Source organism: Phoca vitulina, unplaced genomic scaffold (assembly GCF_004348235.1).
Source record: "Phoca vitulina isolate PV1807 unplaced genomic scaffold, GSC_HSeal_1.0 scaffold10, whole genome shotgun sequence".
NCBI classification, from domain to species: domain Eukaryota; kingdom Metazoa; phylum Chordata; class Mammalia; order Carnivora; family Phocidae; genus Phoca; species Phoca vitulina.
The window spans coordinates 38,497,546-38,521,130 of NW_022589713.1; the positions used below are offsets into that span (position 1 = coordinate 38,497,546).

The 23,585-nt window shown below is 40.3% G+C and overlaps 1 protein-coding gene across 1 annotated transcript in view; it reads left to right on the forward strand.

Moving 5' to 3' along the window:
- Positions 1–23,585, forward strand: part of RBMS3 (RNA binding motif single stranded interacting protein 3) — a 1,498,583-nt gene that overhangs the window by 685,225 nt on the left and 789,773 nt on the right. The window contains exon 9 of the mRNA XM_032408843.1: positions 20,529–20,702. Within this exon, the coding sequence (XP_032264734.1) occupies positions 20,529–20,702 (174 nt within the window). The remainder of the gene's footprint in view (positions 1–20,528; positions 20,703–23,585) is intronic.

Genomic DNA, 23,585 nt, shown 5'->3' on the forward strand with positions numbered 1-23,585 from the left:
CTCTAGCATTACAATTTTTTTGACCTCTTAGATCTGTCAGAGAGAGAAGCAAGTTAAATTTTCTGTGCCAGCTGTACATCTGTCTACTTTCACTTGCATCCTACTTCTTTTTGCTTTTAAAAATTCATTTTAGTTATATGCTTCAGGTTTTTAAGGTTTCATCTTCGGGGTGGATTATTCCTTGATATATATGAAATATCCACTTTTCCTCTTTTATTGGTTTTAGCTTTGAATTCCCTATCTGCGCTGGTCCCTGGGTATATGTTCTTTTGTTTTTTGGGGGGTTTTTGGGTTTTTTTCTTAATTTTAAGCATCATTCTATCTGCTGGCTTTTCAAAAATACTTCCCTTTATGGAGTTTTTTTTTTCTTCTTTTTTTTTAAATTGTGGCAAAATACATATAACACTTACCATTTTAACCATCTTTAAGTTCAGTGGTATTAAGTATATTCATAATATATTATTGTGATCAGCTTATTTCTTTTAGCATAAGGTCATCAAGGTACCTACATTTTGTAGCATATGTCAGACTTCCCTTACTTTTTAAGGCTGAATAATCTTCCATTGTCTGTATAAACCACATTTTGCTTATTCACTCATCTGTCGGGCTTGGGCTGCTTCCACATTTTAGCTATTATGAATAATGTGGCTATGAACACGGATGTGCACGTATTTCTTTGAGACCCTGCTTTCAGTTATTTTGAGTATGTACCCAAATGTGGAATTGCTGGATCGTATGGTGATTCTATTTCTAATTTTTTGAGGAACCACCATACTGTTTTTCAGAGCACTATACTATTTTACACTCCCACCTTAGTGTACAAGCCTTTCAATTTCTTTATATCCTCATCAACACTTGTTATTTTCTGTTCTTTTTTTTTTTTGATAGTAATCATCCTAATGGGTATGAAGTAGTTATCTTCTCATAGTTTTGATTGGTATTTCAGTTGGGGGTTCCTTTTCATTCTTGAGATTTCCTATGAGTCCTTCAGTGAGTGCTGCATTTGCTTCTTAGCACCTGCTTTAGAGATATAGGCGAGTCTCATTGCTGAGAAGGGTCCACTTCAGCTTATTTCCAAGGACAGTGGGAGAGGAGGGGGGCGGTGCTAAAGAGTATAATGGGACAATAGCCAGTTTCCTGGGAAGGGACCCTTCCACTTTTTCTGAGTGTCATCAGACATTAGGTTCTACTGGCCTTTTTTTGAAGCAGGCATCCACCCTCTTCAAATACAACGTTTATTTCATTCAGTCAATAAATACTCAGTGAGAGCCTGTTATGTTGTAGACACTGTTTTAGGAGGTAATGATACCATAGTGAACAAAATTGATAAAGTCCATGGCTTCATGGAGCCTATATTCTGGTGAGGGAAGACAGATAATAAATAAAGAAAAAAATAAATATAAAATATGAATGTTAGAGATCAATGCTTTGGAGGAAATAAAATGGTAGTATTTGTTCTCCATTTCTATGTAGCAAATCACTACTAATCTAGCAGCTTGAAATAAGACAAATTCATCTCACAGTTTCCTTGGGTCAGGAGGCTAACATGGCATACCTGGCTTCTCTGCTCAGGCTCTCATGTGGCTGAAATCAAGATGTCTTCCAGGGCTGCTACCACATCTAAGTTGTGGGGTCTTCTTCCACGCCCATTCAGATTATTGAGTGAATTCAGCTCCTTCCATTTATAGGACTAAGGTCCCTGTTTTAATCTAATGTCTAACAGCAAGCTGTCCTCAGCTCCTAGAAGCCATCCACCATTTCCTGCCAAGTGGTCCTATTCACAACATGGCAGTTGCTTCTTCAAGATCAGCAGGAGAATTTCTTTGCTGCTGTGAAGCTCTGACTTCCTCTATCTGGGACCTGTAGACCCAGATTTAAGTGATTAGGTCAGGCCTATCCAGATAACCCTCCTTTGGTAAAATCAACTGTGCCATATAACATAACCTGGTCAGGGAAGTAAAATCCATTTTCACAGTCCTGGGGATTATATAAGGTGAGTAAACAAGGAGGTGGGGGTCTTGAAGCCCATCTTAGAATTCTGCTTACCACACAGAATAAGGGGATATATAGTTGAGGAGTGGGATGAACATGGTGCCATTTTATTAGGATGGATGGAGTAGCCTCTCTGGCAAGCGGCATTTAAACACAGCCATGAGATTGAGTGGGGGAGGAGGTATTTTCCAGAATGAAGGAATAGCAAGTGCCAAGTCTGGGGAAAGAGTATGCCGAGTGTGTGTTGAGAGACAACAGGGAGGCCAGTAAGGAAAAGGGTGATTAAGGAGGAGAGTGGGAGGAGAGATTAGTGGGGGAGGTTCAGTCCAGGTAGGACCTTAAAAGCCATCATAACAACTGTGGTGATTACTCCAAAGTGTTGTTTCTTTGTGTAAAATCATAACTTAAAATTCTAACTTTGAAAAAAAAATATGAAGTTGAAAGGCATTTAGAAAAACATGTGAATACCAAACCTGAGTGCTGGTTGCTGGATTGGAATGACTGAGCTCACAGTTGTTGGTGGGAATAGAGATGGGATGAGGGTGGGGAATGAGGAAGTATACAAGTTCAAAGTTTTAAAAGTGTTAACAAAAAATGTATATTTTTCTGTGTGAAGCTTCTAGAGGGAATAAAAATGTCTGGACACACACACACACACACACACACACACACTGTAATACACACATAGTGATATTTTCAGTTAGACTAAAAATATGCTGCTTAATGTAAAGACTGTTTCAGTTGCAACTTATACAAACAAACATGCATGCCTTGCCTAATCTTAACCATGATTTACTGAATATATATATTAGTTTATGGATTTGATCCTACAAAGTTGGGACTTCCGATGTGACAGGAAATGTGAGATTAGCTTCTTTAATGGGGCCACATATGTTTCCTTTTACGACTGCCAAACCCAATCTGCTGTATCTAGTTTGGCATCCCAAAGACAAAGAAAAAAAGAAAAATCTTCAAAATCAGCTCAGCAAATCAAGGCTTCTGCCTGAAAGGGTTACTGAGGGGTAATGTGCAAGCCATTTTGCAATGTTGGCAGTTTCTGACTATGGAGATACAGATAATCCCCCATCTTTCCTACTCACCGTAGCAACTTTAAAAGTAATATGCTGAATATCCAGGCATTTCTCAGACACTTACCTGGATGTCTCAGTGCTGCTCCAAGATCTGACAATTCCTCTTTCTCTTAGAGCTTCTTTCCTGCTAAATCCCCTCCCTGCCAACGGAGACGCCATCTGCTCCATGCGCAGTGACTGAGGCATCCCTGAAACTCCTCTGTTGGTTTTATTCCAACATCCAAACAATAGCTAATTTATTTCTAAAGCAGCTTCCTACTGCTGAAGCTCCTCATTTAAGCTCCCATCTTCCCTCCTGTTAATAGTGTTAATATCTGCAACCTCGAGACAGATATTCTAGAAGCAGCCTTTCATGGACTTGCCTTCCACTGGCCATTAGTGTGCTTGCAGAGTGAATGACCTTCAGGCCAGATACCTTGCTCATTATGTCAGTAGAAATTATGGAAATTGGGAAAAAGAATGTGTCAGTGAGAGGCATAAAGAATTCTTAGAAAACAATAGCTCCTCAACAGACTTCTCAGTGTCGTCCCTGTTACATCACAGACAGCAGCTAGTTCCCCCACACAGTAAATCCTCAAAGGGAAACATGGCTCTCTAGGGACCTTTCCCATAAATTCTCTTTTATCTCTCTCTCTCATTTATTTCAAGTATTTTGTTTAGGGGCGGATCCTTCTGATTACTTCTGCTTCTGAGATTTATCCATTGAGTAGAGGGCAATGTAGCAAAGATGATGAAGAACATGTGTTTTGGGGTTGGAGATATTTATTTTTGCAACTTCGTTTCACCATTTACTTGCTCCAGCCCCAGAGTTCTCAGTGATGACTTCACACATTCTTGTGGTGGTGATGAATTAAATAATATGCACAAAGGACTGGGCAATGGTAAGGCTGTTCTGAATCTCTCTTTGTCGTTCATTCTGTGTGTATGTACGTGGTGTATGTATGTAACACACACACACACACTCATCAAGTAAACTGCGCTTCTCTGCAAGTTTACTTGACTCCTTCCCTGATTCTCTTCTCAGAGCCTATTTACTTCTCCCTCATTCTACGGAAGCTACATAGACGACTGAGCACACTCTCACTAGATTGTATCTAAAGGAAGAGCAGAGATGAAGAAAACTGCCATTATGCAGAGCTCTAGGTGAATTATACCTATTTTATTAACACAAACATATAAATGTCTATGGGCACATATACAGTATATTATGTATGTACACAGGATATGAATTTACATGTATACACTTAAACCCTTTAAAGCACATTTCCCATATCTGCCAATGTTATTTCTAGAGTGAACTGGATTAGTGGCAGCACTGGAGAAAAAGAAACAAAGAAATTTAGAGAGGTCTTATTTTTGTTTAGGGTTGTAGAGTGACATGTAGTTGCCAAACCCTTGTAAAATGATAACTATACTCCATTGGTGATATTCCCTTAAAGGGGAATTTGCTAGTTAGTATTAACTAACCAACTTTCTCCTTTGTTTCTGCATTAGTCTGCTCAGGCTACCATAACAAAATATCATAGACTGGGTGAGTTAAAACAACAGGAAATTTATTTCCCACAGTCTTGGGGGCTGGGAAGTCTAAGATCAAGGTACAGGCCAATTCAGTTCCCTGGGGAGACCTCTCTTTCTGGCTTTCAGATGGTTGCCTGGCTGTGTCCTTACATGGTGGAGAGAGAGAGAGAGGAAGTAAGCTGCCTGGTGTCTCTTCTTATAAGGAGGCTAATACCATCAAGAAGGCCCACCTCATGACCTCATCTACCTAAATTACCTGCCAAAGACCTCATCTCCAAGTATGATCACACTGGGGATTAGGGCTTCAAAATTTTGAATTTGGGGGGAAAATAATTCAATCCATAGCAGTCCCCTACTTGAAAATAGACTTTTCCCTGTAGATGACCCCAGGCCTTTGTTCTTAGCCTTCTGATTCTTTTTATTTATTATTTATTTATTTTTTTACTTGGGTCCTCAGAAACCCATCTTTTAAAATAATCTTAGCTATTTTGCTTTTGTCTTGGTGCATGGTCAAAAATATGCTTCTCTAGCCTACAATTCTCTAACTTTATACTTAGACCTATTCATCTTTGTTTCTGTAGGATATTTCCAACTGGAATATTCTATAGGTATTTGGAAAAAAATACTGATAGATATATTAATTTTTCTACCCAAACATGTTTTTCTTCTTCCTTATCAATCTCGTCAATACCACTGTTTTACACATTCACCATCTTGGTGAGGTTTTCCTCCCTTGGAATTTCAAAATTGGTTGTTTTCTTTCAGCATATAAAGACATATAGAAATTGATTCAAAGCCTTTCCTTTCAGTGCTTATTTTCATAGCATTATGCTAGTTGTTGGGGAAAGTACAAAGATTAAAACAACAACAACAACAACAGTAAACTATATCAAGACAAATCTAGCTTCCTGCTTATTTTTACAAATGAAATTTTATTGTCACTCAGTCATACCCATTCTTTTACAGACTATCTATGGCTGCTTTCACCCTACAATGCAAAGGTTTTAATAATTGCTACCAAAATTTTATGGCCCACAAAGACTAAAATATTTACTATCTGGCCCTTTACAGAAAAAGTTTGCCAACCCCTGATCTAAAAGACTGTGAAATGTGTGTGTGCACATGTGTGTGTGTGCACATCTGTGTGTGTGTGAGATAGTACAAGCTATAAATGTATGCATAAACACATATTCTAGCACTTTTAAAGATTTATTTATTTGAGAGAGAGAGAGAGCAGGGGGAGGGGCAGAGGGAGCAGCAGAGAGAAAATCTCAAGCAGGCTCCGCACCCAGCTTGGAGCCCAATGCGGGGCTCAGTCTCACGACCCTGAGATCCTGACCTGAGCCAAAATCAAGAGTTGGACACTTAGTGGACTGAACCACCCAGGCACCCCTTAACACTTTTAAATTTAGGTATACCTGCCACACACACAAACACGATATAAGTTCCAAAATATTGTGATAACAAAGATGAAGGAAAAATTAGTAAAGGACTACAAATTGGGTAAGACTTAACAGACTAGCTAATTTTAGTAGAACATTTGAAAATAATTTTGATAACAAGAGGTGAATAGGGCCAGTTCTTTCAATAAACATTTACTGAGTATCTATTGATATATTCCAATGCATGGAAAGTTTACTCAGGGTGACAATCTGTCACTTCTTTGTGCCTTCTACAGGACCTGGCACAGTGCCTTGCACATGTTGACAATGAATACCTGTTATTTAATTAGCTGAGGAAATAGTTGTAACAAATACATGATACCCTCCTATATCAACTGTAACAATATTAAAGAGACAGAAGTTCTGGCAGTATTTCTTGGAAAGGATGCATTCGAGGGGTATTGTAACCAAAGTTATGTGATGGGTGGGATAGTTCTTGAGTAATGATTACAATTTAAGATAACAAAAACAGGGGCACCTGGGTGTCTCAGTCAAGCGTCTCACTCTTGATTTTGGCTCAGGTCCTTATCTCAGGGTTGTGAGACTGAGCCCTGCCTTGGGCTCTGAGCTGGGTGTGGAGCCTGTTTGAGATTCTCTTTCTGCCTCTCCCTCTGCCCCTCTCCCCTCCCCCTCCTTGTGCCCACGTGTGCGTGAACACGTGTGTGTGTGAGCACATGTGTGTGTGAGCACATGTGTGTGCGTGCCTTCTCTCTCTCTCAAAATAAATAAATAAATAAAAACAAAAAAATTAAGATTCATTTGTGACTCTAGCCTTAATTCTCTGACACTTAGTCCAGTTTTGTTTTGTTTTGTTTTTTTCAATCTGTGATGATTTTTATGGAGTACATTGTTTGCTTTAGAATGAAGACTCAGTAAGTGGTACTAATATTAGAATGAGCTTGATGCCAAGGGCAAACTACTCCTGGTACTTTGCCATACTTTGCAGCATGGAAACAGTAATCGTACAGAACTTTCCACTAATAAGCCACTCCTTACATCTTTGGCCGATGGGAATTAATTTTTCAGATATTGGGCCTAATTGAATTAGCTCATCACCTGAAGCTTATTATAACTTTGGTGATCACCTTAAGGTTTCTGCCTTCTCAACTCACTTCATTTTCATGGTTGTAGTTACTGATAGACTTCCAATTCTCCAGCCCAGAGCTTTCTGGTGAACTCTAGACCCCTGGTTTTCTACATTGTAGACACATAGACATCTCAACATGAGTAGGTTCAAAATCGAGTTTATTATCTTTGAGGATTAGCTGGGACACCACCCTACTTCCCGAAGATGATCACTTTTGTTTGCTCCCTAAATTAACTGATGGCTGTGTCATCCATCACCTGGGAATCACCTGTGATTCTTTACACCTTTCTGCCCATTCCTCATTTCCAAAAGTCCTAATGACAGCCTCTACTAAATATATCTCAAATCTATACCTTGATTCACGTTACTATCACCTCTATTCGGCACCTGCTGAATGCCCTTCCTAATCAAACCCCACCCTTTGGTCTGACCCTGCCCCCATCCATTTTCCAGAGATTTCCAAACAACAATTTGCTCTTAAATGGAAATCCAATCATTCACCCACCTTAGTTACCCTTTGCCCTTGGGTAAAAACTTAAACTCCTGGGATGCCTGGGTGGCTCAGTTGGTTAAGCGTCTGCCTTCGGCTCAGGTCATGATCCCAGGGTCCTGGGATGGAACCCCTCATTGGGCTCCCTGCTCAGCGGGAAGCCTGCTTCTCCCTCTCCCTCTGCTGCTCCCCCTGCTTGTGCGCTCTCTCTCTCTCTGACAAATAAATAGATAAAATCTTAAAAAAAAAAACAAAAAACTTAAACTCCTAAAGTCCTTCTGGACTTGTGCCTTCCCTCTCTCTCCAGGCTTTTTTTTTTTTTTTTCCTTTTTCCAGTTCCTGGAGTCTTTCCCCAGAACAGCCTCAGGGCACACTGCTCTTACTTTTAACTCTGGACCCACTGAACTTCTCACATTAACCCTGCTCTCTCTTGCCCTGAACCTTCACACAGTTGGGACCATTCTTTCAGTACCTTCATCTTCTCTTCATCTGGAACACTCCTCTGTCTTTCAGATACTGTTTTAAAGATCTATTTATTTGAGAGAGAGAGAGAGAGAGAGAGAGAGAGAGGGAGTGGGCATGCCTCAGTGGGGGGAGGGGCATAGGGAGGGAAATCTCAAGCAGACTTCCTGCTGAACGCAGAGCCCCACACTCCCACACCGGGCTCCATCCCAGGACCCTGAGATCATGACCTGAGCCCAAACCAAGAGCCAGACGCTCAATGGACTGAGCCACCCAGGTGCTCCTCTTTCAGATACTATTCTAAATACCACTCCTTACAGTTTATATCCAGCAGTATACACAGCTCGCTTGCAACTTCCTCCTCTGCTGCCACATTATGGTAGGGCCCCCTGCTGAATATTCCCGTTTTACTACATACTTCCCCATTAAAACAATTATATCGCTATTTATGTGTTTATGCAAATGTTTGTCTCCCTTGCTAATTATTCATCTCTATTAATTTCTTTCTCATAGTTGTAGTCCCAGCCTTTACACAATACTTGGCCCATTGTAGGCCTTCATTAAATAAGTGTTTAATGAGTGAATGGATGGGTGATTCATGTGGAACATCTGCAGGGTGCTAGACATGGTAGAGATAAGAAGATTATTAACTCCTGCCCTAGCATCACTCATGGTCTAGCATTGAAATTTCTCTTAAAACAGATGAACTAGCTTACCTCTTGACATTAAGCCATTAAAAGACTTGTAAGAATCGTTTTCCATTTATCTTATTGTCATTTTTATAGGCTAATTTCATTTTGGGGAATCAGCCCATTCCAGTCTCAGTCACTCTGGGGCTGTGGGACTGTCCCCCAGGGATGTTCTATGTGACTTTAACTTCCAGCACACTCAGGCAAAAGCAATGGTGTGGTTGGGCTCATTGAATGTGCACTGAGCCAGGAATTAGCTGTAAAGTGACTTTTAGTGTGGAAAAGAAAAATACGTATTAGAATCAATTATTCAGATATAAAGAAATTAGCCTTCACTAGGTTGATTTTTTTTTTTTTTTTTTCATTTAGGAGGAAAGAGAGGAAGGCTAGAAGGAAAGGAGGGAGGGAGGAAAGAAGGGAAAGGGGAAGGAAAAAGGAAGAGAGGGAAGGAAAGAAGGCTTTCATAAATTCTAGTTCCTAAAGCTATGTGTTTGTTTTGTGTTAAAAATAAAAAGTAGTAGCATTTTAATTCAATAATAATCAGTAGTAACATCTAATGAATACGAGACACTCCACTGAGTGTTTTATTAATTTATTTAATCTCAATGCCAATCTTATGAGATAGGTTCTATTATCAGTCCAGCATCACAGAAAAGGAAACTGAGGCACAGGAAGGGTGAGTGGGAAAAACATACTTGTCCTGGGAGTTTCCTTTACTACTCACACAAAACACATTACTTCTGATACTTCTGGTCACCAAATGTGTGGAGGTTTTTCCCAAACCAAGCAAATGTGTGCCACGAGCTGGGTGTCCCCAATTTAACTCAATTCTGACACTGTCTTCCTGGACATAGCATCAGATCCCACCAGACTGCCGCCCGCACCCCCGCACCATACACACATCCTTGAGATGCCAGTTGCAAGTCTAGGGCTATCACCTGTGCTTCTGATCAGAGGTTCTCATGCCCCTCTCCTCAGGTTTGATTAATTTGCTAGAGCATCTCAGGAAAACGGCTTACTTACTACATTACCAATTTTTTAAATATAAAATGATATGATAAAGGATTACAGATGAACATGCAGATGGCAGACGTGTAGGGCAGCGTATGTGGGAGGGGTTGCCGAACTGCTATGCTCTGGCTGGCCAACACCCCCATGTGGTCACCAGCCTGAAGCTCCATCACTCGAACTCCTCACTTTCAGGATTTTATGGAGGCTTCACCACACTGGCATGACACTCATTAACTCCATTTCCACCCATTCCCCTCTCTGGAGAATGGGGTTGGGGCTGAAAGTTCCAAACTTCGAATCATGGCTTGGTCTTTCTGGTGACCAGCTCCCATCCAGAGGCCCTCCAAGAGTTGCCTCCTTAGAACAAAAGATCCAGCCATCACCGAGGAAATCCCCAGGGATTTAGGAGTCGTGTCCTAGGGACCAGGGTCAAAGACCAAATATTAGAACAAAAGATGCTCTTAGCACTCTTAACACTTATGAAATTACAAAGACTTTATGAGCTCTGGGCCAGGAACCAAGGACAGAAACCAGTGTATAGATTTTCCATTATTTCATATCCCAGCCCCAATCTCTGGCCACAGACCCCCTCAGAGCAAAATGACATAAACTTAAAAGATACTGGCATGGTGTTAGAATCCCATTTAGCCATTCATAATTAGTCCAGTTCATCATCACATTGTATGAAGAATGTCTCCCTGGGCAAGGCCACTCAAGGTTGCAGGCTTCCATTTGATCTTGTCAGGTTCCAAAAAGCAGCAGCGGTCTCAGCAAACACCTGTCTTCACCCGGTTAGGCATCTGTTATAACTGAGCTGAGACAATAACCATCTCTTGCTCTCAGCCTCTTTCAAGGTGTTAATGTAATAGTGGGTTTCCCTCTTTGCATAACCATTTATTCATTCTTTTACTGTAGCTGCTATTCCTTCTACTGTGCATTTTTACCAAAACTCTTCCACCTTAGGGAGGCACATTAAGTTCGGCCACTGTGCTAGGTCTAGGCTGCAGGCCGCGATGCCAGTCCGACAGCTCGTCCGGCAGCTGTCCACTCCCGTTCAGAGAGGGTAGCACAGGTGCAGAACTAGAGGGCTATTTGTCACCACCAGCCAATACGCCTACATTCACTGTTAGCCCCAGGTAACCTGGGTGGGGACAAAGGCACATCCTGCTCCGTCAGGCTCTGAGAAATTCTGACATAAGTGTTTAAAAACGTAGTGACAATTGCTTGCTTAGGAACCAATCCTGTCTCCAGCACTTAGACCTGCAGTTCTGGGTCCTGTGACCATTCCATCAGGTGGGGGGTGGGGGTGTGTGGCGGGGGTGGACATAAAAGTTGAGGTGATATGGGGAAGAAAGAAAAAAAAGTGTAATCATTATACTAGCAATCTCTCCTCTTAGCAAGAACTATAGAGTCATACCAGTATCCTAAGGGTATGGGAATTTACCAAAGTGAAAAAGCTAGGAGAAAAGAGCACCTGACTTTGACTTACCTGATTCCTTTCCCGGATTAGCGCGTGAGAGCAGCTGAGAGAATGTGAAATTTCCTCTCCATTTACATTCATGCCAGAAACCCTCTTTGCAATCTCCAAAGTGCTCTCAGTCATTCTTTTAATTTGTGCCTCGTAGTGGTCAGAGCTTTTTTTTCATCTAGCCTAACAGGGGTTTATTAGTTACTATGTGGCAGTTCCCAGTGTCTAGAGAGCATCTGATTAGTCAGGATGGGCTGGTGACTACCTGGTCCCATCAGATACGAGTGAGTGGAGGAGTCACCTGGTATGACCTGCTGGTCTAGGGATAGTCTTCATTTGGGGCTGGGATCCCACCAGGGGGGCTGGCAAGAGCCCTCAGATGTGTCGGCAGAGCATACAGAATGTTCAATCACATTCCACCCTTTGAAGTTTTGAAGCTAGACAATAACAATAGCATGAAGTGCCAGAAAGCACCATGTTTTATGATCATTTTATTAAAAGGGCCTCTGATAAGCAAAGCAAATCACTCAGCTCCTTTATATTTACAAGTCATGAAAGAAGTGATGTTGGAAAAATCAAGACAGCCCCCATGTCAGGGAAGCGACAATAATAACAAAAAGGCTTCATTTTCCTCAGAGAAGCAAATCTGTGGAGACCAAGCAAGAGACTCATCTTTGAGGAATGTTACAAAAGATAATACGTCAGAGAAGAGAAAACTTTTTTTCTGTTCCTCCGGGGGCAGTGGGGTGTGAGAAGAACTTAGAAGTCGCTCCCCTTTTCCTTGTGCAGCCTCCTTCCTTTTGAGTGTCATGATTTAGATCCATTTAAAAGGATTTATTTGAAAGAAGTTTCTTATACCATAGGGGCAGTTTGTCTCTCTCTCCCTCGCTCTCCCAGCCTTTGTAAATGAACAAAGTAACCACTTGTCCCACACAGGGTGCAGAGAGAGGCTTGGTGTGGGTTTTACTGTCCATTCAGGCTCTGTTTTCGGCTGGTTATAAGTGAAATCTTTAGAAACCTCACAGCGGGAATCCTTCGCTTGGGGCACGGGGTGGGGAGGGAACTTTGAAAAACCTATTGAAACTCTGAGAGCCCTTGGGTAGAAGCTGTTCTTTTTAGACTTCCTCAGGGGCAGTACAGGGAAATAAACACACACAGGAAGTCATTTAGCCTCTCTGTGAACTTCATGTTGACATTTGCTTACTAAAAAAGTTCATTGTGGGTCCTTAAGAAATTTATGCATGTGTGTGGCTATATTCGTGTGTATGTGTGTATGTATGCACATATATGTATATGTGTATATAAATATTTACTAATTCTCCCTTATTACAATGCTGGTAATGTGATACTAAAAATAAAATGAACAATTGGGAAAAAAGAATGACACAAAAAATATAGGTGTGGATCCCGTTTATAAGACTGTGTTTTAGGAGTCGAAGCTAGATAGACGTTATAGTTCTGAATTTTTAGCCATCTGCTGATTACCATCTATCATGCATACTTTGTCATGTTTTCTGCTCACTGGTTGACCTAAAAATGTCTTTTTAGGTGTAATGTTTGGTTCACGACTTTTATCTTTACTTATATCATGCTTGCTTTAGAATGGAAACAACTTTAAAATCTTCAGTGAAGGGTCACCAAATCCCTAATGTCAGCTGGAAATGCTGATTTAAAAAGCCAAAGGAGAAGAACAATAAATACTACATTTTACAGGTGAAAATGAAGGTACACGGACGAAGAGAGAGAATACCAATGTCCCAAAAGGAACCATTTGGTTGTTAGGAAGGGAAAACCACTCGAGTGAAGGCAAATGGGGGAATCACCGGAATAGTTCACAGGATTCCCATGAAACATGTTACAGGCCTTGTGGGAACCAGAAAGCCCTTGGTTTCTCTCTCCATCTGGGTCACGTGGTCTCAACCCTGCTTCTTTCTGCACATCTGTTCCTTTCACTTTGCACAGCCAGTGGTCATTTAATTGCAATTTCTACTCAAGATCTCCTAAGCAGGAAAGAAGGATTTAATATCTGGATACAGTAATATGTTATGGAACTCGGGATCAGGAGTACAGCCAAATGTTGCAAGAGACTGGAGCCAAAAACTGTAAAAGTCATCCAGAACTGAAATGTTCCTTTCATTTCCTTGAAGTAAGAGTATCTCTTACCTCTCTTGTCTCTGTTGTTATCCATAGGTTGTTTTTCTCCTCTTCCCGCCCCTCACTAGCCCTCAGAAAGGCTTTGTTGGTTTCTACATTCATACAACCAAACCCCATTTCTGCCTTTACATCACTTCCTCGTTCAAGTGCCCAGTGGAAATTTATGAGTCATCGAATGACAATTCCATATTTCCAGGCGAAGTTATCTGATTGGCCCAGGGTGGATCTGGTGATTACCTGGTTCAACCAGACTCAGGTTGGGCAGGAGGGTGGGGGGGGGTCACCTGGAATAACCATGTTTATATAGGCACATGCTGTGTTCTGCAGGAGCTGTGGGAAGACTGGCTGGGCTGCTGAACTAGTGAAACACGTCTACTACAATTATTATAGGGCTCTGCTCTATTAGTACATACAAGTACATTCTATGTATTTCAAAAGTATTTATTATAAAGAATGTAAATTCTCCTTAAGATGACTACAGCAGGATTTTTAGGTTACCACTGGGATATACTTAAAGAAATTTCAGTTTAAATTTATTGACTGTGTTTCTAGAGTTACCTTGTAATTTCTTCCTGCTGAGGAGGACATTTACTTATGGAGACTAAGAAACTTTTAAAGGAGCCATATGTGGGCGGTTTGAGTTTGCTATTGTGTCATCACCGATCATTGCACTTGAGTTAACTTGAGAGCATTACCATGTGATAATGATATTACCATCAGGGAAAGGTGATATTATTCCATAATAGTGAATGGTGCTCATGCCTGCATCTCACAACCATTGTGTGCTCTTTTGGATCATTGACTTTCCGTGGACAATTCTGGGTGGCATTTTGAACACTTCTCAGATGTCTCAGGAGACTTCACTGATTGTTGCTTTATAGCATAGATCCCAATAGCATACACTGATAGTTTATCCTCATTTTCTGAGCCAGTCTCACTGTTCCTTTCCTCCTGATTTTTATAATTAACCCCCTCCCCAAAACAAAACAAAACAAAACAAAAAACACCAAACCAGTCCTTGCCTTAGAATCTGTTTTAGAGAGAATCCAAACTAAGACAGTGTAAGAGTAGGATGGATTACGGAGTACCCTGTCTGCATTTGAATCCACTCAACTGCTTAGTAGTCGTATATCCTTACATTTTTAAATTATCTCATTTTTTTTTCTGCATCAGGTTCCTTGCCTATAAATGCAGATAAGAATAGTAACTACCTTACAGTATTGTTATGAGCAATACATGAGTTATCACAGTGTACACATAAAACGTTTAGAACAGTGTCTGAGAAGTAGTAAGTTGCATGTTAATGCTACCTCTGAGTATCCCCTTGTAGAACACATTCAATTGTGTCTGGAAGTCTTAGTGATATTCTCTTCCTCCCTATTGCATTTTTTTCTTGGGCAGCTTCCTTCTGCCCCTCCCTTTATCTTTCTTTTGTTTGCTAGTGCTGACTGAGTAGAGCGTACAGCAACTGTTCCCTGGAGCTTTGTAATTTCTGGAAGCATGTAAGAGGGCCCTTCTTTTGTGCTGCACTCCATTTTTTCTTGCTTCAACAGCTCTGACCCCTGATCTGTTGGCAGACACCAGATGATGCTGCCAGCTCTTGGTTATTCAGAGGCTCTTTATCCAGACTCTTTGCTCTTCTCTCTGGCTGCCTGCCTTTTGGCCATTGGATGCTCCCTGGCATTGCTCTCAGAGGGTAGACCAAGAAGGGAAAAGATAGCAAAACTCAGACTAGCCAATTATGGGGGTCTAGAAAATTAGGACTTTTAGATCATTGGACTTCAGTTTTATGAGACATTTCTATCCTCTACATCCATGGAAAATTCAGAATCAGCCTTTTGCAGCCACAGCATATTTCACTTTGATTGAAATACAAGTAAGACATAAAATGCACAGATCCTGAGTGTTCACTCTGATGAGTTCTGGCAAATGTATGCATTAATGTAATGACCACCCAAAATAAGATGGCTTGCATTTCCATTACCCCAGAAAATGACCTCATTCCCCTTTCTAATCAATTCTCCTTCATCCCCACCCCCAGCAACCATTTTCTGATTTCTATTGTTCTATGTTTTCCTCACCTTGAACTTAATGTAAATGAAATCACACATATCTTAGTCTTCTATTCCTGGTCTTTTTTTATTTGGCATTATCTTGAGACTCATCCGTGTAGTTATGTATATCAGAAGTTTGTTCTATTTTATTGCTGAGTAGTATCCCATTATATGAATGCACTTTTTTTTTTAACCATTCTCCTCTTGATAGACATTTTTTTTTAAGATTTTATTTATTCATTTGGGAGAGAGGGAGGGCGCAGAGGGAGAGTGAGAGGGAGAAGCAGACTCCCCACTGAGCAGGGAGCCCAACATGGGGCTCGATCCCAGGACCCTGAGATCATGACCTGAGCTGAAGGCAGACGCTTAACCGACTGAGCCACCCAGGCACCCAACTTCTTGATAGACATTTGAATAAGTTCTAGGTTGGGACTATTATGAATAAGGCGGCTATACACATTCTTATACAATATTTTTGTGTAAATCTATTTTCTTCTGGGTAAATAGGGATAGAATTGCAGGATCATAAGTAGAAATAGGCTTAATTTTATAAGAAACAACCAAGCAGAGGCCATACTGTTTTACCCTGACAATGTATGAGGGTTCTAGGTCCTCAGTAACCTCACCAACATTTAAGTTATCAATGGTTTTAGTTTTAGCCACTTGCCTGGATATAAACTGGTATCTTATTGTAGCTTTATTTTATATTTTCCTGATGACTACTGGTTTTGAGCACCTCTTCACTGTGCTTACTGGCCATTCCAATATTTTCTTTTGTGCGTTGTCCTTTCAGGTCCTTAATAGTAGTGTAGTCAAGCCAATTAGACAAATATTTTTGAGCCCTTGCTCTCAGTCATGCCAAAGGAAAATTCAAGTGTCTGGAGTTTTATGACAGATATAAAGAATTTCAGGAAGGGGTGCCTGGGTGGCTCGGTCAGTTAAGCTCAGGTCATCATCCTGGGGTCCTGGGATCGAGCCCCACATCAGTCTTCCTGCTCAGCGGGGAGGCTGCTTGTCCCTCTCCCTCTGCCTCTGCCCCTCCACTTGTTTGTGTTCTCACTCTCTCACTCTCTCAAATAAATAAATAAAATCTTAAAAAAAAAAAAAGTTCAGGGAATCATCCACATAACATTGATGCTATCGATGCTCTGCCCATACTTTCTTGGCACTTACTTTCTCAGAGCATTTTAACAATCTCATGGGACTCTCTACATGAGAACTTTCTTTTGGACTATGTGTGGGGTAGGCCAGCTATGCCTGTGCCAGGGAATAATGCTCCCAGGAGCAGCCCTCAGCCAATGATGAATGGGAATCCGAGGTTAAATACCCAGCTTCCTTGCACTTCCGATAAGGTAATTTGGAAACATGTCTACTACACTGTCTCTCAGAGTCTCCCAGTGGAAGTGGTTCTCCATAGTAATAACTTATTCAGTGATGCAGATGGATTGTCTCATCCTTTCTTTGTCACATTTCCTAATCTCCTACTGATTTTCTCTAGAATCACTACCAAAATGAACTACTTATACTCAAGTTCTTACATTGTGATCTCTTTCTGAAGAAACACAATTGAGACACCTATTCCCAAAGATGTATGTTGAGACATATGAATTGTTGTGTGGCAGACTAATTAGGGGATTTGATGAGTTCTACTGATCAAGTCATGATATTGATTTTCTGGGTACCACACAAATGAAAGAGCCAGACGAATATGGCAGAAAATCTGTAATGTCAGTGCCTAGTAGAAGCAAAAGTCCCTTTGGGTTGGTGGCTGAGGGTTGAAATAGGTTTTCCAGAAAAGGTAGAGTCTGGTAGGGTCAACTGAACTGAGAGCAGGGGAGGACATTCTAGGAAGTAGAAAGGTGTGACAGACACAAATCTTGTTCAGAGTAACAATCTCTCTGGAGCTTGAGATGATATAGAAAGGAATAAAAAATAAGCCTTGCGTTATTGGTTAAGGTAAAATTAGAAAGAATGTTCAATGAGACTAGGAATTTTGGATTTTGTCTCAGGGAATGGAGAACCACTGACACTTTTCATCAGGGAGTAACACCATAAAAGCAGGTTTCTAGGAAAACTAATCTAATCTCATTGTGGAGGGTGAATTAAGGCTTAAGGTAGAAGGTTGTTGATGTATTTTCAGTGACTTGGATATAAACTGGTAAAATCCTAGAACTGGGTACTCGTAATGGGAATAGAAAGGACAACATCAGTTCAAGACCTACTGAAGAGAGTCAATAGAATTTGGTGGCACCAGATAACAGGTTGGAGGACAAATAAATGAGTCACAAGCATTCTAAAGGGTCAAAGCAGTTGGTTTCAAAATAATGCCATAATATTAACAGAAATAAATTGTGGGGAGGTGAAATTTTACAGTAAAACATTACACTCATTTAATTTTATACACAGTAACTTAAACTTTGGTTCCATTTGTGGTGATTGATAGTTATACATCCATATCCAGCAGATATTTTAAGATTTGGGACTGGAATTTAGGAAAGAGTACACACTGTTAAATTACATTGGAGAGTCATCTTCTTAGAAGTAATACTTAAAGCTTTGACCATGAATAAGATCACGAAAGAGGAAAGTTAAGAGAATGAATAGCACAGAACTGAAAATTAAGCCCTGGCAAAAGACCTCATTTGAGGAGAGCAAATAGAAAGATAAGGAAGCAGGTGAGACAGGAAGGTACAGTCCGAAGGGTCAAGGAGTCAGAGGGAAAGATGATTGCAGTGATAAGGAGATAAACACTTTCAGAGCCTTCCAAGGGCAACAAAGATAAAGACTCCTTGAGCTGCAAAAAACGCAATACTCGATCTTGACCTCAACTCTCAGCCAGGTTGGGGAGCTGAAATTTACATATAGCCCTTACAATACAAAACAATGCAATCATATTGCTAAAGTGCTTGAGCCACACTGGGAGCGCTGTGTGAGAGTAGGAAGGCAAGGGCAGTAAGCTAGAGGCATGGGGAATGGGACCAAGTATGAAGTGTAACTTGAATGTGAGTTTTGTAAAGGAGGGACCAAAAAGAATTTGCAGGAGGAAGACCACCATGAATAAAATCATTGAGGAGAGACTGATGCTGTGTGGAAACGTAAATTAAACCAAGAGACAAGGGTATTTACACACTTACTTGTGAATACACAATTTCCAAGAATTTTAAGGTCCTGGAGCTGATCTACATGTGAAAACAGATAAAGGAACTAACCACATTTAGTCTTGAAGGAGCTACCCATAGAATCTACTGAACTAGCGAGAGAGATTAATGTTAATGACTATAGATGCAGAGTGGAAAACCAAGATACTTTCAGGGCCAATGGTAGTTTTGTGGGTGGACTAGTTTAGTCTTTGAAGTGATAGCATATATCATACATATAGCATGTTTTTTAATATAAATACAGAGCTTCCATACTTAGGACCATGCACAAATATCCTAATTTTTTTTAGATTTTATTTACTTATTTGAGAGAGAGAGAAAGCACGAGCAGGGGAGGGGCAGAGGAAAAGGGAGAAGCCGACTCCCCCACTGAGCAGGGAGCCCGACATGGGGCTCTATCCCAGGACCCCGGGATCATGACCTGAGCCGCAGGCAGATGCTTAACCGACTGAGCCACCCAGGTGCCCCACAAAAATCCTAATTTTATAAAAGTCCACTACTGCTTCTCCAACACAGGTTTGTCCTCCGATGTCCTTTGCATTGCTGTACCTGCACATCTCATTGAACTATTAACGTACACATGGGGGTACGTAACGTGGGGATGAGAGTAGAGACAGATGGTCAAAAAAACTTGTCTACCTCAACAAGGCTATGTTCTCTAGTTTTGGGTTTAAATATTTAAAAATTTTTCCCAGTGAATCACTGGTTTAAATTTTCTTTTCCCTTTCCAAGTATCTTGAGGATATTGTGAGAGAAATAGCCCTGCCTAGTACCTTCCAATTGCTGAGGCCCTTGCTTTCTTTCAGTTACTCCAAGATGCCCAAACTTGTCTTCAGAAAAGTCATTCCTCTAAGTATCTAATGGTATCAAAATCCAGCCTAATGGGAAACACAATCTCAGATAGAAGTTTTTCCCCACTAGGTTTCCTGAATATAATGGCAATGAGATTAGCACATTTTCCCAGTGATTGAGTTGGCATGTGCCCATGGATTTATAAATAGAATTTATTGTGGAAGTTACTGTACTACTTGGGTAAGTAGCTATTGCAATTTGATGATAGAAAGTGTTCTCTGAAAAGAAACTATTATATGCCTTATATGCCGTGGCCATCTGAGGACAAAGAAAGACAGAAGATACAAGTGAGTTTTGTTTTCAGTTCATTTTACCCTATATACAATTATGAACAACCACGTATATTTAACATTTGGCAAGTTAATAGATATTTTCCTATTTCTCTATTTTTAATTACATTGGTCTGGTGGGTTGGGGGTAAGTGATGATTTCAAATCCTTCATCATTTTGCTGCCTTTAGGTAGTGGAATGGTGACATGTTGGAATATGTCCAGATTTCTGCTGATGCCTTCCATAGGAGAGCAATAGATTCATGGAATTTGAGGACCATTTGAGTCAGGGATTAATCTGTGTCTCAGTCCAATCCTCGTAAACTAAGATTTTTGTTTACTGCTTTCGGATGAGACTGACGGTGAATTTCTAAGGTAAATGCTGTGCTGAAAGAGCGTTTATGTAATTGACAGTATCACCACGGCTGTCACCACTAAAACCTATCTCATTTCTGAAGGATGGAGTTGCATGTCGCAACTGGAAAAAAAAAAAAAAAAAAAAAACTGTTTTCAGTAAGATCCATGGAATCTGGAAAAAAAAAAATTCTTTTCAGTAGGATCCATTTCAATGAGCCTTTGTGCTTTGTGATCCAGTTAAAATTCTCACAATGAGAAAATACTTTTATCCCGGTCAGAACAATATTTAACGCGTCCTCTTAAGGAATCGGCCATTTGCCTTAACGAGCCGAGACCTGTGCCACAGTCCTACAAGAGAGTGCCTGCTGCTGTATATAGCTGACTTGGGTTTTATGCAGAGCTGTCTTTACATTGCATTTCTTTCTTCTTGATAGTCTAGCTCCACAGTGAGAGCCTATCAGACTAGTAAGTCACGAGTGACCATGAGCCCTGGCTTCAGCTCTCAGTGGAACAGCGGCCAACCAGCCTGGACTACATACTCCTTTCCAAGAGCAAGCTTGCACTATCAGTCCCACGCCAGCTACACCTACTGTACCGGACACCCTGCTGTGAGTACCCCCATTTTCCTGTATGTAGTCAATTGGATACTTGATGCACGTACCTTCTGAACCCCGAGTTGGTATCTCTCAATTAACTGGGCAATTTTTTCCGATGCTCCAACTCTTCTAAGGAGAGAATATGCTGCGGTTGAGTATAAGAGATGAGCTATAGAGAACATCTTACGTGCTTAAATGACAGGTGTTTGGATGATCTTTGCTGAAAATTGGATGATCTTTGCTGAAAATTGATGTTTCATTTAAAGATATTTAAAATATCTTTATGGGCAAAATAGGTCGGCAGAATTTTTGGGATGGTGTTCGTGTGGAGGCTGAATGTCTGTATGTCTATGGTTTTGTTTTCTGGCTCCCTTCTGGCTGTTGCTTATGGCTTTAGTTGGTTGATTTTGCACTGGGAGAGGGTGTCTTTCAAAATGTCAGGGAGGAGTCAATGGCCTTGTTGATGTAGTTTAATGTGTGTGTATAAATGTGTGTCCCCACTTCTCTCAATGGCCTTGTTGATGTAGTTTAAACAAATGTGAACATACAGATATACATGCATCAGTAGGGTATTTTCCAGTTAGTACTACACAGAATCTGAGCTTGTTGGTATAGATGACTCAAAGGGTAAGATAAACAAGCCTTTGGTGGGGAGAAATGAACTCGTGGAATTTGAGAACCTTTTAGAATAAGGACCTGTTTCTGCCATTATGGTTTTCTGTGTCTCCATCCAATCTTCATAAACTAAGATTTTTGTTATCATAAATTATACTTGTATACTTGGAAAAGATTATGATGCATGTTGATTAGTAAACCTCTGTTTACTGCTAAAAATTCAGACATAAGACTCTTGGGTAATGAGAGACTTTTGAAAGGGAGTCATGCATGCTTCTCATAGTAACTCGCCTAATTGTCAATAACTATAGATGCGGGTTCTCTAGCCATTCCAAAGGTCCTCTATGAACATCTGCACTTGGGCTATCCTGTTTGCGTTTCAAAGTTATAAAATTATAAAGTGTCCTGAGCTTCTACATTGAGAGAACATATCTCAAATATCATGTCATAAAGTCACTTAAAAGAAGATTCAAGGAATCCACTCAAAATGTAAATTGGCATAACTTTGTTAAAAGGTGATTTGGAAATAACAATAAAAATTTAAATTGCATATACCTTTGAATCAATAATTAAACTTTTGGCACTTGATTGGACATGTACAAAGATGGTTGTGCTAGGATAATGTAGCCAGATTTTTGAAATTACTTGGAAAAGGAACCTAAATAGCCCTCATTAACTGTCAACAAAAATGTATGAAACATTATTAAACACATATTATTTTTCAGCATCCTTCTAGGCAAAGAGGCCCAGGAGTGAACAGGCCCAAGTCTTGCTGTCATGGAGCTTCCATTCTAGGAAAGAGAGAAGCTAGCAATTACCTAACTAAACATATGAATAAATAAAAATAAGCAAACAAATAAAAATATAGAGTGGTGTTAGATGTTACACAAAGACTCAAAATAGGTTGAAATGATAAAGAATAACGAGTGACTACTTGAGTTGTAGAGTCAGCCATGTCCTGAATTGGGAGGACAGGTTTTATCTGAGATCTGAATAAAAAAGAGACATAACTATGTATAGTTCAAGATGAAGAGCGTTCCAGGTAGAGGAGAGAGTGTGAAGGTCGTGAGGCGGGAATGAGCCCAAATGTTCATCATATACACAGAGGGAAAGCCAGTGTTTCTGGAGCTTAGTTGGAAGCAAACAGAGGGAGATAAGGTTAGAAAGAAAGACTGGGACCCAAGTATGTAGCACTTTGTAATCCAGAGTAAGGAGTTTTTATTTTATTTAAATACAATGGGCTATTGGAGTATTTTAAGCAAGGAAAATTATATGACATGATTTAATTGTTTTAGGATTCACTCAGGCTACTGGGTGAAAAAGTCCTGGTAGAGGAACAAGAAGGAAATCTGGGAGTCAAATTAGGATAGTATTTTACACACACACACACACACACACAAACACAAATGCACATGCACGTGCGTGCATATATCTGTGGTTACTTCTGTAGAATGCAAGCAAAGTTCTGCAGGAAGAGGAAGATTAACTTTTTCTTGTATATCCTTTGATCCATTTGATGTTCAAAATATATGCAACTTGTTTTCATAATAAAAAACAAGTTGCATGTGTTTGGCAATAAAATTTCCTTCAGTAACCAGTTCCATATTTAAAATGTCTCATTATCTTTTCCCTTCAGTCATTATTTGTCAAGCCAGATTATGACAAATTATAATTTAATGAAATACTTCAAATCGTATTCTTATTGGCCTCAAGGTCATGTAAAGGTAGTTGATATTTATTGAATACTGAATATTTTCTAAGTTCTGCACTGAGCACCTTTATAGGTATTATATAGGTATATATGTTCAAAATAGCCCTAGGTAGTAGGTGCTATTATCATCATTTCAAAGATTAGTGAAGTGAAGCTCAGAAAAATTGAGAATCTTGCCCAGAGTTACACAGCTAGTAGTGGGACCTGAGAGTCAAACGTTGGCTGTTTAGCCTCCAACCAGTATTCTCATCCACTGTAGTGTATTGTTCCTTGCCATTGAGTCCCATGTCTTTATTTATATGCTGAGGACAGTGATTATACCCCTGATAGAACTCCTTGCAATCATTTAATTTAAATGTACATGTTACTGTTCAGAGAAGTACTTGTATGTATAAAATACTCCATTTTAGTTCTGGGGGGACTAATGAATGAAGAATAGGTGTGGCCCCGTCTTAGAAACCACCGGGATCATTGCAGCATGTCTACCTAGTTTCTGTGCTTTAAAATCCAGAAACTGAGGGGCGCCTGGGTGGCTCAGTCAGTTAAGTGTCTGCCTTCGGCTCAGGTCA